At 41.1% G+C, this 22249-nt stretch overlaps 1 protein-coding gene and 1 long non-coding RNA gene across 2 annotated transcripts; one reads left to right on the plus strand and one right to left on the minus strand.

Moving 5' to 3' along the window:
* The first annotated feature begins 789 nt into the window (after nucleotides 1-789).
* Nucleotides 790-9173, plus strand: LOC123148074 (zinc finger CCCH domain-containing protein 27). The gene is made up of 6 exons (XM_044567434.1): nucleotides 790-960; nucleotides 2152-3003; nucleotides 3675-4811; nucleotides 4925-5245; nucleotides 6460-6991; nucleotides 8604-9173. Exons 2-5 carry the CDS (start codon nucleotides 2215-2217, stop codon nucleotides 6988-6990), a joined length of 2778 nt encoding a protein of 925 aa, XP_044423369.1. The 5' UTR covers nucleotides 790-960; nucleotides 2152-2214; the 3' UTR covers nucleotide 6991; nucleotides 8604-9173.
* Nucleotides 9174-12161: 2988 nt separating this feature from the next.
* LOC123099975 (uncharacterized) lies at nucleotides 12162-13497 on the minus strand. The gene is made up of 3 exons (XR_006448321.1): nucleotides 13347-13497; nucleotides 12729-12833; nucleotides 12162-12411 (listed from the first exon to the last, which is right to left on the minus strand). It is a non-coding gene; the product is annotated as an uncharacterized lncRNA (long non-coding RNA).
* Between the last annotated feature and the right edge of the window lie 8752 nt (nucleotides 13498-22249).

The raw sequence follows: 22249 nt of genomic DNA on the forward strand, positions 1-22249 counted from the left end.
TGGCGGTTTTGAACCAAATTGGGTCTCAGGAGAACTTTTACCGTGACAATCCTGGTATATTTGACGGGAAAGACGTCAGTTGGTGCATGGCGAATCCATACAAATGTTTACCCGAATCACCACGTCAACCAACGCTGACGCAGGCTCGGCGGAACGCAAGCAAAACCAAACCCTCCTGCATTATGTTCAAAGGAGATATCCCAAAATTTGAACTGTGGTCACGTAATAACTTTTTTGAAAAAAAATCAGGTTTTGTATTATATACTCCCTTCGTTCTTAAATATAAGTCGTTTTAGATATTTCAATATGGAGTACATACAAATGTATATAGACTTATTTTGCTCCGTATATAGTTTATATTAAAATCTTTATAAAGACTTGTACTCCCTCCTTCCCAAAATTCTTGTCTTAAATTTATCTAAATACGAATGTATCAAGTCACATTTGAGTATTACATACATCTGTATCTAGACAAATCTAAAACAAGAATTTTGGGATACTATTTAGGAACGGAGGGAGTAATATATATGAGTATAATGCCCCAAAGACCAAGGTTTTGTTAGTGGTATTGGTATTTTGGTGAGGGAGAAAAATTATCCATATACACCAAAACTCCGCTCCTCTTTGCCGTACCTTTCTTTCCTCTCTCTCTCTCTCTCCCTTCCGAGTCCTGACCTACCAACGCAATCCCTCCCTCCCTCCCCCCTCCGAAGATCGGAGCCGCCTCGTCCGCCGTCGCCGCCGCCGTCGCCGCCGTCGTCGCCTCGCCTCGCCTCGCCGTCCTACAGCCTCCGCCGCGCCACACCTCAGCGCCGCCGCCGCCCCAATCCCGCCCCCCGCCCTCCCGCCTCTCGGGGTCGTCGCCGCCATCGCCGTCCCCGCCCCTCCTCGCCGGGACGTCGCGCGCGCTCCTGCCGTCCCCGCCCCGTCCCGGTCTCCGGCCACTGGGTCTCCCTCAAGGTACGAGCTGGGTTGGTTCCATCCAGCGATTCCCCTAGCTAAATCCCACTAGGGGTAGGGCTCGACCTGCACGATTCTTGGGTGTGCCGCGCCGGCGCGCACCCGGCGCGCCGTCTAGATCCGCCCCTGCCCAAGGCCGCGGTTAGCTGTCCGTCGGGACACGTGCCGCGTGTTTCCCCATTTCTTCGCCGCCCTGCCCTGGGGTTTGTTTGCCGTCTGGGCACCCCTGATGAGCGCAGTATGGGATTATGGACTCTTAGTTGTTCTCTTTGATCGAGAAATGTGGCGTATCTGTTTCATAATTTCATTTGAGTGTGCCGGATTCATGTTTTAGGCTCACCCCGGTCTGTTTGTTCGTTGCGGTGCTGTGAGAATGTCCAGTCAGTGTAACTGTTATGGGCTCTTTGACCCGTTGCCACTGTATGTTTTAATGGCGTGCAGTCATAGTTGGAACTGAAATGAGTAACCACTTTGTGCACATTACCTGCTTGATCATGATATTCTCGTTCTTGGAAATATGGTAAATGCTTTTCTGTTGGATTGGATTGAACTGAGATTCTGAGAATGTCATAATCAGGATGAGAACATCAATGTAATGATGTTTCTGTTGTCAAATAGCCCTCTGTGTTGTAATTTTGTAGTTTTACCTTCCGTACGCACATTTGCAAAATGTGTCTTGGTTGTCCTATTTCTATTTCTATTTTTTCTAATGACAAATATGAGTCATTTTTTTGGCTGAGAAATGAAAGCTTGTTAGTGCTACTCTAGATGTCTACAAATATATTCGTGACCAAAATTAGGAAAGTTTGACCCCACTGCTCCATCGTTTTGCCGCTAGATGTGCATGACATGAAAGAAAATGGAGTAGGGATGTAAATCTGAAGTATCTTAAATGTTCCCTTCATCCATGGACTGGCATGTTTTACATAATCCTGTTATCGTTCGAATTGGGCATCGAATAGTTCAGTCTTATAGCCTTTTTTAGTGTGTTGATATTTGAAAGGGGAACAGGGCAATGTGTTGCCGCTCCTGCTGTTGTTAGAGCACTATATTTTATTGTTAATCATGCTATGTTCCAAACTCCTTTTTATTCTGCTCATATGATATTGCTCATTTTTTATTTTCTGTCCTGATGCCTCATGTATTTACAGTAGTAATGTTCTAAGTTTAGTGTTTCTTGAACATGGTCAGGGCAATGGATAAAATCTAGATGCTAAGTTGACTTTTTTTCCTGCGGATTTGCTTATCGTGAAGATGCACAAAGGGTCTATAGCTCAAGCATTGGATGCTGACAAAATAGAAGTTCCTTCACCAAAGGAAGAAAGCAATTCCACCGATTCGGAAGCTGCTACAGATACTGAAAACTTTGAAATTAGTGACGACGACGATGATGATCGTAATCACAAGCACCGAAGAAGAGAGGCTATGCCTCAACCTTTTGGTGAGAGTATCGAAGAGCAAGCTGCAGGGAGGCCTTTTAAAAGAAGGCCCAGGATTTCTGGTAATGGGCAGCCTTTTGGTGGAGCTGATTCACGTGGGGAAGCACAGAACAACTTCATACCAAAATTCAAGAGGCGTCCTGGACCAGGAGCTCACAGTCGGGGAGGTAGAGTGAACCAGTCCTTCCATTCAGCTTCTGCTGCTGCTCGCCCTCCTATGGCACGGGGAAGAGGACGGAATGGTGCACCCTGGACTCATCATGACCCAAGATTTAACACACTTGACATGATTGATTTTGCATCACAGATGGCCTCACAAGGACCACCCACACATCCTAACTTATTTATGGGTCCTCCACTGCCGAGTGGCGGTGGTGCTCAAAACGGTCCGTGGGGTCCGTATGGATTTATGCCTGGAATGCCTAATGGAATGATGGATCCAATTCACCCACTTGGAATGCAGGGCCCTATTCAGCCTCCTTTAATTGATCTTGGCATGCCTCGTCAGCGTTGTAGAGACTTTGAGGAGCGTGGATTTTGCTTGAGAGGGGATATGTGCCCCATGGAGCATGGTGTAAATAGAATTGTTGTTGAAGATATGCAGGTCAGTCTGTTTCTTGATCTTCAGAGAATATTCTGCATTACATCCTGCACTTTAGTGTTATTTCAATGGCAGCATTGAAATAGTATGATCTATTATTTCACATTTTCTGTATCATGAGGACCACTGCCATGTTGTGCAATATAATCGCAGCCTTGCAAGGTGTCCTCTAAGTGCTGTTACCATTGATGATTTGAGTTGCAATTAACGTTCTTCACAGTACCCTGTCCAAAATCCTAACTGAGTACGTCAACGAGCGTCAGATTCAGATCCCTCTATGGTGTAACACTTGCTTGCCTGGACTATTTTCTGTACTGCAGCATTTTATGTTCTGATAGTTATTTGACCTTACTTAGCTTAGACTAATTTTCTAAATTATAATGACTTTGTTATACTGTTCTTATGCAATACAAGCTAAAGTTCCTGTGGACAAGTATTACTGTACACATACTGTAAGATTCTAGATCTCAATATGATGTAACTTGCATGTTTTGGAGTAATTTATTCTTCTGGTTATTATTTAACTTTGTTAAATTCTGCTGTTCTTTCTACAAAAAACTTTGTTATACCGTGCTTTTGCAATCTGAAGCGATGTTTTTGTGGCCAAGTAGTTACTTTTTTTGCTTAGGTCAAAACATTGATTTTTAATAGAGTAGTTTTTAAACACTTTGCAGAGCCTATCACAGTTCAATCTTCCAGTCTCAGTTCCAAATGCTCCAGGACTAGGTATCCAAAGTGAGACAGGGACTGCTCATGTTAACTTAACAAACTTAGGGGGCAGTAAAGGTGTTCCTGCAAAAGATATCAAATCTGGTGTGGCAGATAACCCATCGAAGCTAAATGGAAGCACTGCTTCAGCTGTTGCTGATGCTGATGTATATGATCCTGATCAGCCCCTGTGGAACAATGAACGGCCTGAAGCATCTAGTGCTGGTTTTGCACATACTAATGATGGAATATGGAATGCTGAAACCTCAAGCTATGAAGCAGGGTGGGAGCATGCAAACCAGGGTTTTGCAGCTGATGATTCACAAAATCCAAAGTCTTCTGTTTGGGGGAGAATAGCATCAAAGAGAAAATCCGGGCCTGGTAAAACAGCTAATACTACATCGACAAGTGCAACTGGAAACCAAAGAAGTGACTACAATGATGATATGGCTCCTAGCACTGTCCAAGTAAAGCCTGCTTCTAAGGATACTAATGGTCGACCCAGTTCAAGAATGTCTGCAGATGTGGGCCGGCAAAGTAATAGTAGGACCTCTCACAAAGCATCTCGCACACTTTATGTAAATGGCATTCCACCAGAAAGCAACAGATGGGAGGCCCTTCTGTCGCACTTCGAAAAATTCGGTCAAGTAATAGATATATATGTTCCAGCTAACAGTGAGAAAGCTTTTATCCAGTTCTCTAAAAGGGAAGAAGCTGAAGCTGCCCTAAAAGCTCCAGACGCTGTGATGGGAAACCGTTTTATAAGGCTATGGTGGGCGAACAGAGACAGGATTACTGACGAGGGAGATGGTAGAATCTCTGCGAAACCTCCGCTGTCAAATTCTGCCCTTCCCCAACCATCTTCATCCAACAGAGGCAAGGATCTTCAATCTACAACTCCAAGGGCCAGTTCTGGATCTTCTGCATCAGGCCCTGGTATAGGTCCTAAAAAGTTGCCTGCCAACAGTATTACGTCAATACCTCCCCCTGCTCCCAAAAGGCAAGAAAATCTGGAAATGCTGGAAGCAATTCGTAAAAAACAAGATATGTTAGCTCAGCAGCGTGATGAGTTACTTCAGCGGTTAGAGAAATATGCGAAACAAGTACTTACTATTTCCTTTGATAATACTTTGGTTTCAATTTTTTTTTGATATCTATATAACCTATGTTTTTAGCTGAACAAATTTTCATTAGTACTGGTTTCTACTAATTGCAGACAAGTTCAGCAAATTCAGTAAAACAGGCAGAGGCTGGTGGAAAAACAGTTGGGTCAAACACTGTGGGGAAAGTGGGCGATGTCAGTTCCATGAACACTGGGACAGAAGGGCCGCAAGAGGTCGCTGGTACACTGGAAAAGAAAATTTCTGGGGAGTTGGCTTCATCTTCCCCAAAATATGCTCCAACATCCACACAGAAACCAGCTGTAGCTGCAAAGCAGCTAACACCTCTGTTAGCACCACCGCAGAATAGGTTTAAGCTTGACAACCGGACCACATCGTTTAGGATCCTTCCTCCTTTGCCACCTGAAATCGCAAAAGTAAGTCGACTACCTAACCTCTTGTCCTTCCGTCATTTATATTCTTAACCAACCAAAAAGGGTGAAATAAACATGCTTAGAAGCACAGCTCCCTGTTTTCTTTTCACAATAGAGATCAAACACTGAAATGTATAGGTGGGGTACCTGCTATTGCTTAAGTTTTGGCATCCTTACCATTTAATGAAAGCTACTCTTGCACTTTTTTTTTATGTTATCCTTTGCATCTCGACCCTGCATAGGTGTTGAGGTTAGATCATCTGTGTCTCACAAGCACATTCCATCTTGAAAATACGGGTTGAGAAAGTTTTTGTGTATTGTGCTATATTAATACGCTACTGCAGTTTCTTTGTTACGATATTTATTCAGTTACACAACAGTGGATCTTATTTTGCTATGCCAGTTGCCAGGGTTCAGTTATGCTTTTTTTGGTAATCATATATGTGCTTAAGATTACTATTATTTTATTCTCTGATTAGATGTCATGCATCCACTCTACAGAACAGATATTTTGGTATAAATAGCTTATATTTTGCTGTGCTAGTGTGTTTGTCATTTCTGCTTTACTTGCATTACAATAATATTCATTGGCGAATCCTTGGTACTCCCTCTGTTCACTTCTGTAAGTCCTTGAAGACATTTCAGACAACATGCAAATTAGTTCATTTTCAGCTGTCTGAAACGACTTATAAAAGTGAACGGAGGGAGTATAGTGTTTTGTCTCCAGTTTCATGATGATACTTTTGATTAAGAGAAGCTTTTGTGTGACTGCGAGTATTGTTTAGATGGTGGCCGAAACCTGCCCACCAAGTTTTCTGTCAAAAAAAAAAATCTGCCCATCAAATTTTTATTTTTTTTGGCCATGACTCTAATTTTGGTCTTTGTTTGGATGGTTGCCGGGTTTTTTGGCATGCCAATGGCTCTTTGCCCATTCTAGTTCATTTTCCTTGCCAACATAACCGATGCCAAACAAAATCTGTACACAATGTAACTTGTCTTTTCATGTTCAAACAAAAAACCATTAATTTTCTCCATTCAGAAGAGTAAGATGTTTTTTTTTGAAGGCAGAAGAGTAAGATGTTGAAGAAATTAAAACCCGATGTATACTTGTGCTAACTTTGACTGATCGTTCATGTTCGGTGTTCCCTTTTGTGCTGATGTGCTTGCTTATGAGCTGTTTCTTCTAATTCTGATGTCTTTGACTACTTTGTTTACAGGAAACTGTCTTGAAAGATCATTTTGCAGCATTCGGTGAGCTTTCATCTGTTGTACTGGAAGACACTGAAGCCCACAACCATGATACAACCTTAAAGCCTTCCCTGAGTTGCTCGGCTTGTGTGACGTACGCAACGCGGCAATCTGCTGAGAAAGCATTTATTAGTGGCAAATCTTGTAAAGGGCACATGCTACGGTTTATGTGGTTGACGGCCTCTCCTGGCTCTAATAACCAATCGAGACCTCAGAAAAGTTTAATTCCCGTCAGGCCCACTGGCATCTCAGGACAAACTGGCAACATGACATCTGAGTCCCAAAGCCCTGTTGGGAAAATCTCATCTGCTGCCACATCTGCTACAGCAGCCATTCCTCATAGTGAATCCGTTCCAACTGCAGAAAGTTCAAAGATTTTTCCTATTGGGATTTCCAAAGAATTATCTACCAGTTCCTCTCTATCATCAAATGTTGAGTGTCCTCCTGGAAATGATTCCACAATGAATGCCGTCTTTACAGACCCGGATGTTCCACAGTGAGGTATGCTGCTCTTTTTGTTGGAAAATAGTTGTAGTTCATGTCAAGGTTTGAAATATTTGTTATTTATTTTCCTAGTTATATATGTAATATATAGAACTATCGTGTTACGCTGCTACCTGCCTACCTGTTGAATAGTTTGAAGGAAATCATGGATACCAGCTTATACCACTAGTTGGCAGAATAGCTGGCGGGATTAAGTATGACATAAAATCGTGATTTAGCATAGCACTGGTCACTCAGGTGATGTGCAGGGTCTGAAAAACGGGTGGGAACCAACTGGTTCCCTCAGATTTCTAAATTTTAAGACCCGGTAACGTAACAGTAATATTTCTAGAAGCAGAATTTATAATTTGGAGTCCAGTTTGATGAACAGTTGTTATGTGCTACATGGAGTCTAGTTCAGATTGTGTGTATACAATATAAATATGCAAATTGAAACCAACTAATATTTTTTTGGCTCTGCCAGGAGCCGGTTCCAGCTGCCTTCATTTATTTATGTATTTAGGAAAATATGTTTTCCCTAATGCTTGTAAGCAGTTGTCTATCAGCTATCATGGAACGTTTGTGTACATTGTTCCAAAACAAAACAGTGAAGCTCAGTAGGTAGGTACAGCATTTATCACAAAATAGCTTCACATAGAATGTTTATGATGTACAATAAAAACAAGGAATATTACAGAAATATTGTGTAAGTGAGCTGATGATTGATATGTTATCTCTTTGGGTGTCGATTTTTGTAGCAGACTAATTAAATGCTTGTGCATTGCTACGGACGTTATTACACTTGTGCCGCCATAGTTCTTGAGTAGTTCACCAACAAGGGTCTTTATATTTTAGTATAAAGATAAGTTCATGCCTGCTTTTGTTATTAAGGTCCTAACTTCTTGTACCGTTAACAGTGCTAAGGTACATGCTATTGAGGCTTACATACTGACGACTAGTTTACTAATCCCTCCGTTCACAAATATAAGATGTTCTAGATATTTCAATATGGACTACATACGGACTGACATGAGTGAACAAACACACTAAAGCGTGTCTATATACATCCGATTCACAAAAAAGTTAGAACGTCTTGTATTTGTGAACGGAGGGAGTACAATTCTACAGAAGTTCCTGTTAGTATCCAACATGTATGAACTTAAATTGTTGACGAGTCAGAATATGCTGATTGACGTGGTTATCTTGTCAAAATAGATTTACTGGGCTTGTCAAACCATTGTTTAGCTTGTCCATTATTGCTACACATAAGTAAATTTGTTGCATATAAGTCCAGATGATTTTGACACTGGTATACTGGTATGTATCAGTATAAATCTACCAGGGTTTAGTTCTAAGGCCTGGGCATACCAATGGCTGGTATGTTAACGGGGTGATGGGGTCGCTTGTGTATGAGCTGTGGCAAATAGATTGCAAGCCAAGCTCCTCAGACGTGAGCTTATAACTCTGTCAGCCTAAACAAAACATGATGCTAGTGCTAATTAGCGTTGCTAGTTTTGCTGCTTTACCCTAAAAAAATTATAGTTGCGCTTGACCCATGCGATGTAATACCGCAAATAGTTTCTGCTGTTGGAAATACTTAATTTGTAGCGCTAATATCTTTTTCGCACAGGTGATGGAGCGGAGCGGATGGGGAAGAGCCGATGGTACTCTGACGCTTCTTTTTGGTGGCTCCTCTATCTCACAGCGAGTCTTTACAGTGTCTGCTGGAACATATGTCAAATCATACAGGGAACCTGTGAAGACATGGGCGATTGATTTACTGATCATGGGTTTTGTGGTGGTGGTTTTTGGCCAGGGGGGGGGGGGGGGGTGACACGTTCAAGGCTAAGGGGAACATATACTGGGCAATTTACAGACAGCGTCGTCGCCCATTCTTAGTTTATTATGAGTGAAATGTAGATTGTGTTTTGGTTATTGTACTGGTTCGATCTCAGGTCAAATAGCATCATCACCTCGCCGAAAGCGGCTGGCATTGTGGTTGGATTTTGTTCGCGAAATCGAAATGTATGGATTTGGGTGGATCCTCCTGTCCATGACCCAGCAACAACTTCCAGTCAAGCATCTCTAAACTTGTGCTGTGCATATTGAACTTTGGACTATAGGGTCGGTCCCCTTGAACGAGAAAATTTTGTAACCTAGTATGTCTTGCCATGTTTTTATGCCGCTTCTCCTTTGTTTTTGTTAATGTATTTTTAACCAAGCACAGACGTTCATACATGCGCACATACACTCATGTTGACGTTGTTTAAAAAAAATGACAGTATCAGACATCACATGATAACATGGTACCATGTTATCCTAAAAAATTCTGAAGTTGTGTTCACAAGATCAAATCCAAATGATGGATCGAAATGTGAATAGTGCTACTTTTTGCTTTTGTCCTTTTGTGTGACTATTTTATGATGGATTTGTCTTCTTTGTTTCTCCATGTATATTTTGAATTTACATTTAAATCTAAAAACAGGGTTATAGGGGGAAGGATACATGCATTAACTGTTTGCTGTTAGGTAGAATGAGATCTACCGGCGAGTTTCATGTGGGCTATGCGAGTTGAAGGTGCGTAAGTTACCACAAGTGGCAGAGGGGAGAATATCACATGACAACCAAGTTTTAATAAAAATATTGTGGACACACCATTTGGAAGTTATAAAAAATTCTTAAAATATACAGTATGTTAAGCGGGTGATTTATATTGCCATGTAAAATTTCAACTTCAAACAGGAAACCATTTATGAGCAATAAAAAAACAACTTCAGCAATGAATAGGAGCGCTTCTTTGGCGCTATTCAATGCTTATCTTTTTTGTACCTTGTAAACGAATTTGTTTCTGAACTTGGAATTTCACATGCTAATAGAATATCACTCTTAACATACTGTATTCTTCTAAGATTTTTCCAAATGTTCAAAACTCCATAGAAACTTGATTTCCACGTCATATTCTCTTCATGGCAAAGCTGTATGAAATCTGCTGGGAGGCCAAAGACATAATATGAGTGTTTGGGGAGGACCAAGGCAAAGGAAAAAATATATATATTAAAAAAATCCAAACATATTATGTGCATTTTACGTCAGGGGATTTGTTGCCCATTGTTAGTTTATCATTGGTGAAATGTAGATTGTGTTTTGGTTATTGCACCGATTTGATCTCACGTCAGATAGCATAATCATCCTGCCGAAAGCGGATTGTGATTAGATTTTTGTTGTTCAAATTAAAGTGTATGCATTTGGATGAATCCTCATGTCCATGTCCCAGCAATAACTTCCGGTCAAGCATCTCTAAACTTGTGTTGTGCATATTGAACTTTGGACTATATAATCGCTCCCCTTGAATGAGAATTTTTTGTAACCTAGAATGTTTTGTGATCTTGTTTATATGTCGTTTTAATTTTTTTTCTCAATGGTGTAGCTTCTCTTTTCTGTCAACGTTGTTTTAAAAATGATGCCAACCATCAGCACATGGTACCATGTTTATTTTTTAAATTTTTTTAGTAATGTTTCAAAAAATTCTGAAAGTAATGTGAATATTCATGAGATCAAATCCAAATTCAAAATACTCATGGAGGACAAAAAAGATAAATGCAAATGTGAATAGTGCCATTTTTGCTTTTGTCTTTTCGTGAGACTACTTTATGATGAATTTGTCTTTTTTCTCCTGGTGTATTCTGAAATCGGATTTGAAATTCTAGAAATAGGGTTAAAGGTGGAAGGATTCGTGCCTTGACTGTTTGTTGGTAGGTAGAATGAGATTTTTCGATGAGTTTCACGTGGGCTAGACCTTGTGAGTCAAATGCGAGTGGGCGGGTTAGCCATCACTAGTGGAGGTAGATGAAATTTTCTAGGGAGGCCAAAGACAGAATATGAGTGCTTGGTGGGGGGCTGGGGGCAAAGGCTAATTTCTTTCCATCTAAGCCCTCTCACAGTTTTTTTTTCTTTACAACTTCGTTCAAACCACAAGGGAGGGGGGCACATATAGCAGATCATATATCCGATTGTAAGGATGCAAAGACGCAGGTCGCGGCCACCGCACATCCAGTTTGCATATGCAGGTGCTCACGGTTTTATGCGGGCTAATGCGGTGTTTTGCATAAATTCCACATGAAGTGTTCCTTGCCTACTATAATCCATCAATGTTCCATTCGCTTGCATCCTGAACAACAACACCAGTCCTTCAAAATCCAACACTAATGTGGTAAATGGTAGAGACGACAACAATAGTCCAGTTCTTCCATGAACGAAGGTTGTTGCTACATAGAGATTGGTTCCTAAATAGAAGCACAACACAAATAACCAAAACAAACAAACACATATCTTAACCAAAGATATGTACAAGAAATATACGCTTGTACATGAAATACAACATCACGAAAAAAAACACAAATGAACCGGATCAGTTGCCGTAGGCTGCTCGGATCTTCTAAAAGCTCATTAGAGCAGGGAAAAGAAGGATCGACAAAAAGGACAGATTAAAGCCGACAGACAACTGCGAGGAGTGGTTGAGTAGTTTTGCGGATCTTAACATGTTGTAGTCTATGCATCTTTCTCTTTGTCCCCGACACAAATTATTATTTGTCATGAACTAGTCTCTGGTTTACATTTATCAAGATTGGATCAACTAACTTGGTTTTTTAAAAAGTCAGTTTCCTCCTATAAACTCCCCATCTAAGGCAACAAAAGGATCGACAAAAAGGACAGATTAAAGCCGACAAACAATTGGGAGGAGTGGTTGAGAAGTTTTGCCGATCTTAACAGTCATCTGATATATGGTGTGGTCTATGCATCTTTTTCTTTGTCCCCGGCACAAATTATTATTTGTCACGAACTAGTCACTAGTTTACATTTATCAAGATTGGATCAACCAACTTGGTTCTTAAAAAGTCAGTTTCCTCCTATAAATTCCCCATCTAAGGCCTCCCATAAAAACTAGATCGGAATCGCGCCTTGGCGCGAGGGTGCCGGTCGCAACGTTTTGGTTAAACAGGTAATGGCAAGTTAGTAGAAATCCAGGTTTAGCATATGCAATAATACATGATAATACAGGCATAGAAAGTAAATTAGAGAACCAACACTGGAACTACAACATAATATACAATAACCATGGATTAGTAAATCCATCCGAAGGACTGTCTCATAGCAATGAGCACACATAATTTACAATAAGGATAGGGTGGTGTGCTACTACACTGATTCACAACGCCTCTATAGAGGCATCACATCCACCTATGATAATATTACTCGATAAACGAAAAGAACTTCATCTTCTTATGCGGTCAAAACATCGGTCGCATTCACCACAGCTCAAGCTCAGATAAGCAATCACTATTGTTGTCCTCATGGTCAGATGGATAGTAGCCAGGAAACTCATCATATTCGGTGCAGTCAGGCTCCTCATAACAAAGACCATTGCTTGGCTCAACGTACTGTTCAAGCGATTAAACAAATTATTCAAGGTTGCCAAATGGGAATTAGAACGATTGCTTGCAATGGATCATCAAGTTAATTTAGTTATTCATGAGTGGAACCATAATGGTAGCAATGCCGAAATATTATTCATCCTGATCATCATCCTATTTGTTACTCCCTCCGTCCCATAATATAAGAACGTTTTTCAAGCTAACATAGTTTGGAAAATGTTCTCATATTATGGGACAGAGGGAATAGAAATTAACCTAATCAAAGCAAAGAGTGGAGGAAGCTAAAACTGTAATCTAAACAGAACTACTATGCAAGTTAATACCATTCGATGAATCGGGTTGCTGGCAGTTGCAAGGCTGGCCAGACTGGGTGTCATGCTCAACACAAGGTCTCCTCCCGAAGAATGTAATGACCAGATGTAATCAACCTGACATACAAAGCCAAAAAGGGTGATAGTAAACATTGTTGTCGCCTTTGCCATATCCACACAATCAGTGCTAAATCATAACTGCAATCAGACCACATCCTATCTATTTCAAAGTTGTAATGTAAACAGAGGTTGTAGGAAACAAAACCTAGGAGTAAAAATGAATGATACATGATCAAGATTACAACATGTTCATACAGAAAGCAACACATCTGACAAGTCTAAAGACCAGTGGTAATAATTAGGGCAAGTCATTTCAAAGAAAGAGACAGAAAAACAAGTAGCACACTACAGGGCAGCTGGACAGTACAGTAGTGTAAGCAAGGCATACAAAAGACTATACAAAAGGCAAGTGACAAAATCAGATAGCAGCCTTGATAAGTACACAAAATGAGAATTAATGATGTAGCTCATCATGGCAAGTGATACTGCTGGAAGCATAGTTCCAACCGCCGATAAGCAGCGTTTTGCCAATGGAAATAAACACCAAGGAAACAACAAACATTTGTTTACCAAGATGGCTAACAGAAATACTCAAATGCGTGCATTTCTCCGGTAGAAAAGCACAGTGACAGTCATTGTGTTATGCGGGTACATCCTTCTCCGATAAATAGCTCTAGGAATTCCAACATGATCCAACATAATATCAAGAATCATTCTGCTAAAAATTCTCACAATAGTCTGGTCCACCTGAGTGTTTGGAAATGGTATAGAGAAAACATAAATATGTGATTGATAAATGAGCAGCAAAGGAACATACATGCGCAGGACAACATAAAGATGCAAAAATAACATTATTGGAAACAATTAAAAAAGGAAGCAAGCGACGGTCAGTCTTAAGGTATGAGCTACAATTTTTTATTTTGAGCAAAACCGGTCAATGAACACACATTTTTTTTTATGTATGGCCAATGTAAGAATACATAGACTATATTGGTGAGTCTATGGTTACTCAACCAAGCATGCGCCGAGTCTTTTGCTCTGTACGCTGATAAGAATAACTATGTGAATAAGGTAGACCCGATATTTCACTATCCATGTATATATGATGTGTCGAGGCACCACACAGAGCGAAAGCGTTATTTTTGTTTACGAAACCATAACTGTATGGCCAACGATGACTCATAACACACTGAGAAAATGATAAAATAAAATAAAAAGACATTAACCAAGGAACTAAGTATTTCCCCCCCTTTTTCCTATCTTTAATAAAAACGGAAGAATTCATGCCATGCTCGTCAATAAAATAAAATAAAATAAAAGGCATACATTCACATATTTATATATTACTTCATTTCATTTCCCCACACATAACATACGGACTATGTGTACACAAGGAGTTAACTGACATCCATTAGATTAGCTTGCACGACCAAGGTTCAGTAGCACAGCAGTGGAATTTTCGCTTGGTACACCTCATAAGGGTGAACAACCATCTGTCAGACACCTGCAACTAACAAGACTGAAACCCTGAAAATGGTATATAACAATTCTGACCATCCCAATAAACAGAAAAGCTAGCATATCACACCTAACCCGTCCCCTAAGCTGGCACCAGATTGATCTACCCATTCAAGAGGACCAATTAAGCGATCCACACTAACTATCAACAACACAAAAGCATGCCACAGCGTCCCATCTCAGTTATCACCACACGCACCGATATGAATATGAGACTGATCCAACACTCCCCTTCCTTAGAACCTACCTAGACCATGTAACATGCCACTACTATGCACCTAATTTATTATCTTCGAAGTCCCATAGAAAAATAGATAATTTGTAAAGATCATCGTGCATTTTTACTGAATCTTGAACTGTTTGAGTTCATAAATTTAAACGCATTATCTCAGGGGCTTGAACTAAGAAATATGATAGAACCGCAAATTGACTACATTGGCAGATTCACAACATATACATAGCAATAACTCTTATAGATCCTGCCTAATACATGCAGCGACAATATTTTGGAGAGGGTATTGAAGATAAATTAAATTTATCTGGTTCCCAACCATTTATGTGGGGTTACATGATGTATTCAATGGCCTTAAGGAAAAACCATTGGATTGGATGAAGGAAAACATATGTACCTATGTTTGGCTTCCTCTCAATTGTGGGATCACTGTCCAAGGGACAGTAGTGTAGAACAGAGTACAAATTAGCTTTGTGTTCATAACCATAATTTCAAAATCAAGCCATGCATCTTTAATATAGGGGCCAAGTTAGTTTGAGTACAATCTGGAAATACACAACACCGATACATCTATCAACTAAATGCCCGATTCATGATGCGTCGATCAGAAGACTCGATAAGTTTCTTGAGGGAAGCTGCTTACATTGTTGTAGAAAGGTGACCTTGAGAAGAGTTGGTCAGCTCTGGTCCTCCTCTTTTACCAATCCTATAGAAGCCCACCGGAGATCTTAAAATCTGAACCCTACAAACAAACAAATACATGTTTGTCTCATGAAAAAAAAAATATGACTGTGGCATCTTTTAAACAACATTACACCTAAGGAGTTAGCAATATGTTTGTATCAAACCAGCTATTTCTATTATCAAATCAGATTTTTCCATTATCAAATCAGCTATTTATATTACCATATAACCTATTCACAATGGGAAGATTAAAGAGAGGGGCATAGTTGAATAAAATATGTAATACATAAACAGAGTGTAGCTTATCTTGTTGCTGCAGGTTGCATTGCTTGGGGAGGCAGTAGCTGTAGGCTTTGAGAAAGATTTTGGGTATACGATCCTCCCGTTGCAGTAGCTTGTGGGAGACGCAAGGTGCAGACCAGGATCTCCTCGCCCTCTCCCTCTCTGCTTCCTCCTCCTGCCTGCTCTGTTTGCCAAAGAAAAAGAATGCACCTTACCAAATTCAGAAACGACACGGAGAATAGATGCGGAGATAAGTACAGGGAACTGAATAATTCCAAAAGAAAAAGAATGCACCTTACCAATGGCTAGTGCGGCCAGTTCGAATAATGCGTTGAAGTCTATTGGTCTTCACCCATATAATTTCCTGAACGCGCTTGTATCCCTATATCTCCAAACTGAAGAAGAATAAGGAGGTAAAATGGATCAGCGAAAACAACTATTTTCCAAAAACAAATGTGTTGGCATAAAGTCAAAATAGTAATAATAAAGCATATATTTCTCACCCAGCTGTTAAAAGCGCTGGCGCTCCAAGCAGCTCCTGGTTACTCGGATCATGCTTTAGGCCTTCCTGATAAGTTTCCATTGCTTTGTCGTACTCTTTCCTGAAAAACTGGATTGCTTTATACCTGAAACGTAGCCAATAGCTTAGCACTACAAAATACGCCACAACACAACACCTATACTGCAGAAACACCTATAGCCAGTGGTCACCTACAGATTAATTCAGATGGCATAAACTTATGTGGGTTCTCATCAGATTTACCGATTCAATGCCAATATAACAGTGAAACGGCTTCTCAGATTTTTTTAGCTCAAGCAATTGAATATCATAATAAAACATTCAAGTAAATACCTTTGGATCCTTTGCGTTTCTCCTGAGCGCTTCAGTGTAATGTTTCGCTTCTTCTGGGTATTTTTGCTGCTTAAAGAACTCATTACCTACAAGGAGTATCAAAAATTAAAACCCTTATCATCACCCAGACTTATCAGGGGCAGACAAGTGTTGTGTTAACAGTAGAATTCGCACGACTTACCTTTCTCTCGCTCCTCATCAGCTATTTTTGGATCATAGTACTCTTGTTGCTCGAGCTCCTTCTTTGCTCGTTCAGCATCATTTAGTATTTTCAGGGTATCTGGGTTTCGATGCTCAGTTAGAGCCTTCTGGAAAGTCTCAATGGCAACATTGTAGTCTTTGGAAGACTTGGCAAGTTCAGCAAGAGCAGTTCCTTTCCTTGTGAGTGCCCTCGAAACCATCTTGAAGTCAGCACGAAGTTTCCTTCCCCTCTCAACAGCCGTGTCATAATCCTTAATGCAATCATCATACTGGTATCTGCAGAAACAGAATATTAACTCTCAAATCACCAGAGGCATAAGTAATTCGAGAGGGCTCCCGATTACAATTTAAAACATGTGGCAGTGAAAAAGCATAGGCAAACAACAGTACTGAGTTACGGAATCTGCAGTTCATTCAAGCCTAATAATAAACTAATACAATATCATACAGAGCAAGTCCAAGCCCCAAAAAGGTAATTACAATCCAAAGATATACTACCTTCATTAATTATCAGGTGGCAAAGAATTCCAAGTGCATGAGCCCAGCTGTAGGATAATAGACAATAGCTAAAGATGATTAATTAAAGTTTACAGCACAAGAAATCACAAGAAAATACATGCCGAATGATAAAACATTTAAATTCAGATTGAATAAACATCTAAATTCAGTTAAAGATGACATACACATCCCAGTCATTTAGCCATTACTTAATAATGTATACTGACATACATATCGAGATCATGGTAAGTCAAATCTACATGGATCATCAGCCAACTCATCAAGGTTCTGAACCTTGGTACAAGTAACAAAAACAACATGTATCCTATCCATACAAAAATCGAATCAATCAGCTGGGATTGATGACTTAACTGATGATCTAGCTGAAGAAGAAGATGAATCCATCCATGTTGGTTGGTGTAGTGATGAATTCATGGATGGAATCGTTGGTACCTCGGAGCAGGAGACGTGCATGGCGAAGTCGTTGAAGCAGCTGACGACGCACTGCTGGATGCCGAGGCCCAGCGTGTCCAGGGCGCTCACCGTTGACAGCAGTAGCCCCGGCTTGGCGGCGCAGTAGATCTCCACTCAGGTGTCCTCCTCCTTGCGCTCTGCCTCGAACTGCAAGCACACTCAGTCAATCTCCGGTCACCATTGTAAGCTAAATCAGCAACTGCTCCACTGGTGACAGTGAACCGCCTAACTAACTTGCATAAATAAAAACAGCGCTTGCATAATACCTGCAAAGCACAATCTTGCTCTAACTCACAAAGCCAATCAAGCCCATAACATTAGCAGACCCTCATTCCCGGCGAATGTACCTATTCAATATTCAATTATCAATATGTACGCACTTCAGTACCCAACCTAGTGAATGTATGTAACCTCGTAGTTGCCCAACATTCTTCTTGGAATCAAGGACCCAAGTAGATCCCCTAATCCATCAAAGGAATCCGACCATACTCATCCTCGAGCAACACACAAAGCCAATCAATGACAAGGGCTCCAGTTTTTACTTGGTAAAGGCCGATTACAAGGCATTCGTACAGCTAGCTAAAAAACCTGGTAGCTTTCTAATAGATTAATATCATGAGAATTACTGAAGATACCATTAAGAATTATAGAAAATATCATGAGGCAATGCTGTCAACAACAGCAGTCCATGCCAAACCTATAAGTAGCAGACAAATTCAGAACGGAACAAAAAAACTGGCAGGAATCTAGACATGCGGCTGAGCCTCCCACATGGCAACAAAAAATACCGAGGACCCAAGTAGATCCCCTAATCCATCAAAGGAATCCGACCATACTCAGCCTCGAGCAGCTAATGCATCCAAGAAAGCATTAGCAGCAGCCAACACATCTAACAAACTACTGAAGCCACACATAACAACACTTCCACAAATATTAGACCGCTAGATAGGAAGGAAAAAGAAGAGCTCCCAGACCAGAAGCCTTGCAACATCTCGACGCAGCAGCAGTCGGCAGGACGGTCGAATCCTTGACGAATGGAACAAATGGTGGCTCTTCAGAACCTGCAACGAAATCCCACATGAGACCCTGACCAAACCGAGAGTAATAGAGAAAATCAACCACGACAATTGAACAAACACCTCACCCAGGGGCGGCACGTGCAGGAGCCGTTGGAGAACGAGACGCTCGAGCTCGGCCATGGCCGGGCCACCGCCATGCTCAACAACATGCCGCCGCCACGCCCGGGCTCGAGCTCGGCCATGGCCGCCGCCGCGCTCACCAACGCGCCCACAAACCCATGCTCGAGCTCGTCCATTGGCTGCCACCGCGCTCACCAACGACGTCCTCGTCGGCAACGACCGCGGCATCGCTTCGCGAGGGAGGGCACTCGTCCTCCTGCCCGGTCCCGGTGGGGAGGAGGAGGAGTGAGGCGACCCGTGCAGAGTTGATTGATATGTCCATTTTGCATCATGCTTTTATATCGATATTTATCGCATTATGGGCTGTTATTTCACGTTATGTCACAATACTTATGGCTATTCTCTCTCTTATTTTACAAGGTTTACATGAAGAGGGAGAATGCCGGCAGCTGGAATTCTGGGCTGGAAAAGGAGCAAATATTGAAGGCCTATTCTGCGCAACTCCAAAAGTCCTGAAACTCCACGGAATACCTTAAAATAAATTAAAAAAAATCGTCGCCGAAGATGAAGGCCAGGGGGCCCACACCCTGCTCACGAGGGTGGGGGGCGCGCCCCCTCCCCCTGGGCGCGCCCCCCTACCTCGTGGGCCCCCTGGTGGCTCTCCGACGTCCATCTTCTCCTATATGAAGTCTTTCGATGAGAAAAAAATAATAAGCAACCTTTCGGGACGAGACTCCGCCGCCACGAGGCGGAACCTTGGCGGAACCAATCTAGGGCTCCGGTAGAGCTGTGCTGCCGGGGACACTTCCCTCCGGGAGGGGGAAATCATCGCCATCATAATCACCAACGCTCCTCTCATCGGGAGAGGGCAATCTCCATCAACATCTTCACCAGCACCATCTCATCTACAAACCCTAGTTCATCTCTTATATCCAATTCTTGTCTCCAAGTCCGGGATTGGTGCTAGTAGGTTGCTAGTAGTGTTGATTACTCCTTGTAGTTGATGCTAGTTGGTTTATTTGGTGGAAGATCATATGTTCAGATCCTTTATGCATATTATTACCCCTCTGATTATGAACATGAATATGCTTTGTGAGTAGTTACGTTTGTTCCTGAGGACAAGGGAGAAGTCTTGCTATTAGTAGTCATGTGAATTTGGTATTCGTTCGATATTTTGATGAGATGTATGTTGTTTAGCCTCTAGTGGTGTTATGTGAACGTCGACTACATAACACTTCACCATTATTTGGGTCTATAGGAAGGCATTGGGAAGTAATAAGTAGATGATGGGTTGCTAGAGTGACAGAAGCTTGAACCCTAGTTTATGCGTTGCTTCGTAAGGGGCTGATTTGGATCCATTGTTTCATGCTATGGTTAGGTTTACCTTAATAATTTTGTTGTAGTTGCGGATGCTTGCAATAGATGTTAATCATAAGTGGGATGTTTGTTCAAGTAAGAACAGCACCCAAGCACCGGTCCACCCACATATCAAATTATCAAAGTATCGAACGCGAATCATATGAGCGTGATGAAAACTAGCTTGACGATATTCCCATGTGTCCTCGGGAGCGCTTTTCCTATTATAAGAGTTTGTTCCGACTTGTCCTTTGCTACAAAAAGGATTGGGCCACCTTGCTGTACCTTATTTACTTTTGTTACTTGTTGCTCGTTACAATTTACCTTATCACAAAACTATCTGTTACCACTTATTTCAGTACTTGCAGAGAATACCTTGCTGAAAACCGCTTATCATTTCCTTCTGCTCCTCGTTGGGTTCGACACTCTTACTTATCGAAAGGACTACGATAGATCCCCTATACTTGTGGGTCATCAAGACTCTTTTCTGGCGCCGTTGCCGGGGAGTGTAGCGCCTTTGGTAGGTGGAATTTGGTAAGGAAAAATTTATATAGTGTGCTGAAATTTTCTGTCACTTGTTACTATGGAAAGTAATTCTATGAGGGGCTTGTTCGGGGTATCTTCACCCCTTCCAGTAGAGCAAAGAGTTGCTCCTCAACCTACTGAACCTATTGAAAATGAAACTCCTTTTGAATTTCCTTCAGGTATCATGGAAAAACTGCTGGCTAATACTTTTACAGGAGATGGAACAAAGCATCCTGACGAGCATCTTCGCTATGTGGATGATATTTGTGGACTATTTAAGCTTGCAGGTATACCCGATGATGTTGTTAAGAAGAAGGCTTTTCCTTTATCTTTGAAGGAAGACGCATTGACATGGTATAGGCTATGTGATACGAGACCATGGAACTATAAAAGAGTGAAATTGGAATTTCATCAAAAGTATTACCCTATGCATCTTGTTCATCGTGACCGCAATTATATATATAATTTTTGGCCTCGCGAAGGAGAAAGCATCGCTCAAGCTTGGGGGAGGCTTAAATCAATGTTATATTCATGCCCCAATCATGACCTCTCAAGAGAAACAATTCTTCTGAATTTTTATGCTCGGCTTTCTGATAACAATCGCACCATGCTCGATACTTCTTGTGCTGGCTCTTTTATGATGAAGACTATTGAATTCAGATGGAATTTATTGGATAGAATTAAACGCAACTCTGAAGATTGGGACCTCGACGAAGGTAAGGAGTCAGGTATGAGACCTAAGTTTGATTGTGTTAAATCTTTTATGAATACCGATATTTTCCGTAAGTTTAGCACTAAATATGGACTTGACTCTGAGATAGTAGCTTCTTTCTATGAATCTTTTGCTACTTATGTTGATCTCCCTAAGGAGAAGTGGTTTAAATATCATCCTCCCATAGAAGTAAAAGTAGCTGCACCTATTAAAGTTGAAGAAAAGACTATCACTTATAATGATCCTATTGTTCCCACCTCTTATGTTGAGAAACCACATTTCCCTGTTAGAGTAAAGGATCATGCTAAAGCTTCAACTGTTGTTCGTAAAAGCAATATCAGAACTTATGTACCTCCTGAGCAAGTTAAAGTAGAACCCAATATTGCAATTGTTAAAGATCTCTTGTCTGATAATATTGATGGGCATGTTATTCAGTTCGAAGGTGAAACTGCTAGAATTGCTAAACCCTGTGCTAAAGATAAACATAGACCTGTGGTAGGCGTGCCTGTTATTTCTGTTAAAATAGGAGATCATTGTTACCATGGCTTATGTGATATGGGTGCGAGTGCTAGTGTTATACCACATACTTTATACGAAGAAGTTAATAATGAAATTGCACCTGCTGAATTAGAAGGTATTGATGTCACAATTAAACTTGCCAATAGAGATACTATTTCACCAATTGGGATTGTTAGAGATGTTGAAGTCTTGTGTGGGAAAACTAAATATCCTGCTGATTTTCTTGTTCTTACTTCTCCGCAAGATAGCTTTTGTCCCATTATATTTGGTAGACCCTTCTTGAATACTGTTAATGCTATGATAGACTGCAAAAAGAATGTTGTTACTGTTGGCTTGGATGATATGGTTCATGAGTTTATTTTCTCTAAATTTAGTAAACAACATCATGAGGAAGAATTGCCTAGTAAGGATGAAATTATTGGTCTTGCTTCTATTGCCGTACCTCCCAGTGATCCTTTGGAACACTATTTGCTAGACCAT

This window comes from Triticum aestivum, chromosome 1B (genome assembly GCF_018294505.1).
Source record: "Triticum aestivum cultivar Chinese Spring chromosome 1B, IWGSC CS RefSeq v2.1, whole genome shotgun sequence".
NCBI lineage: Eukaryota > Viridiplantae > Streptophyta > Magnoliopsida > Poales > Poaceae > Triticum > Triticum aestivum.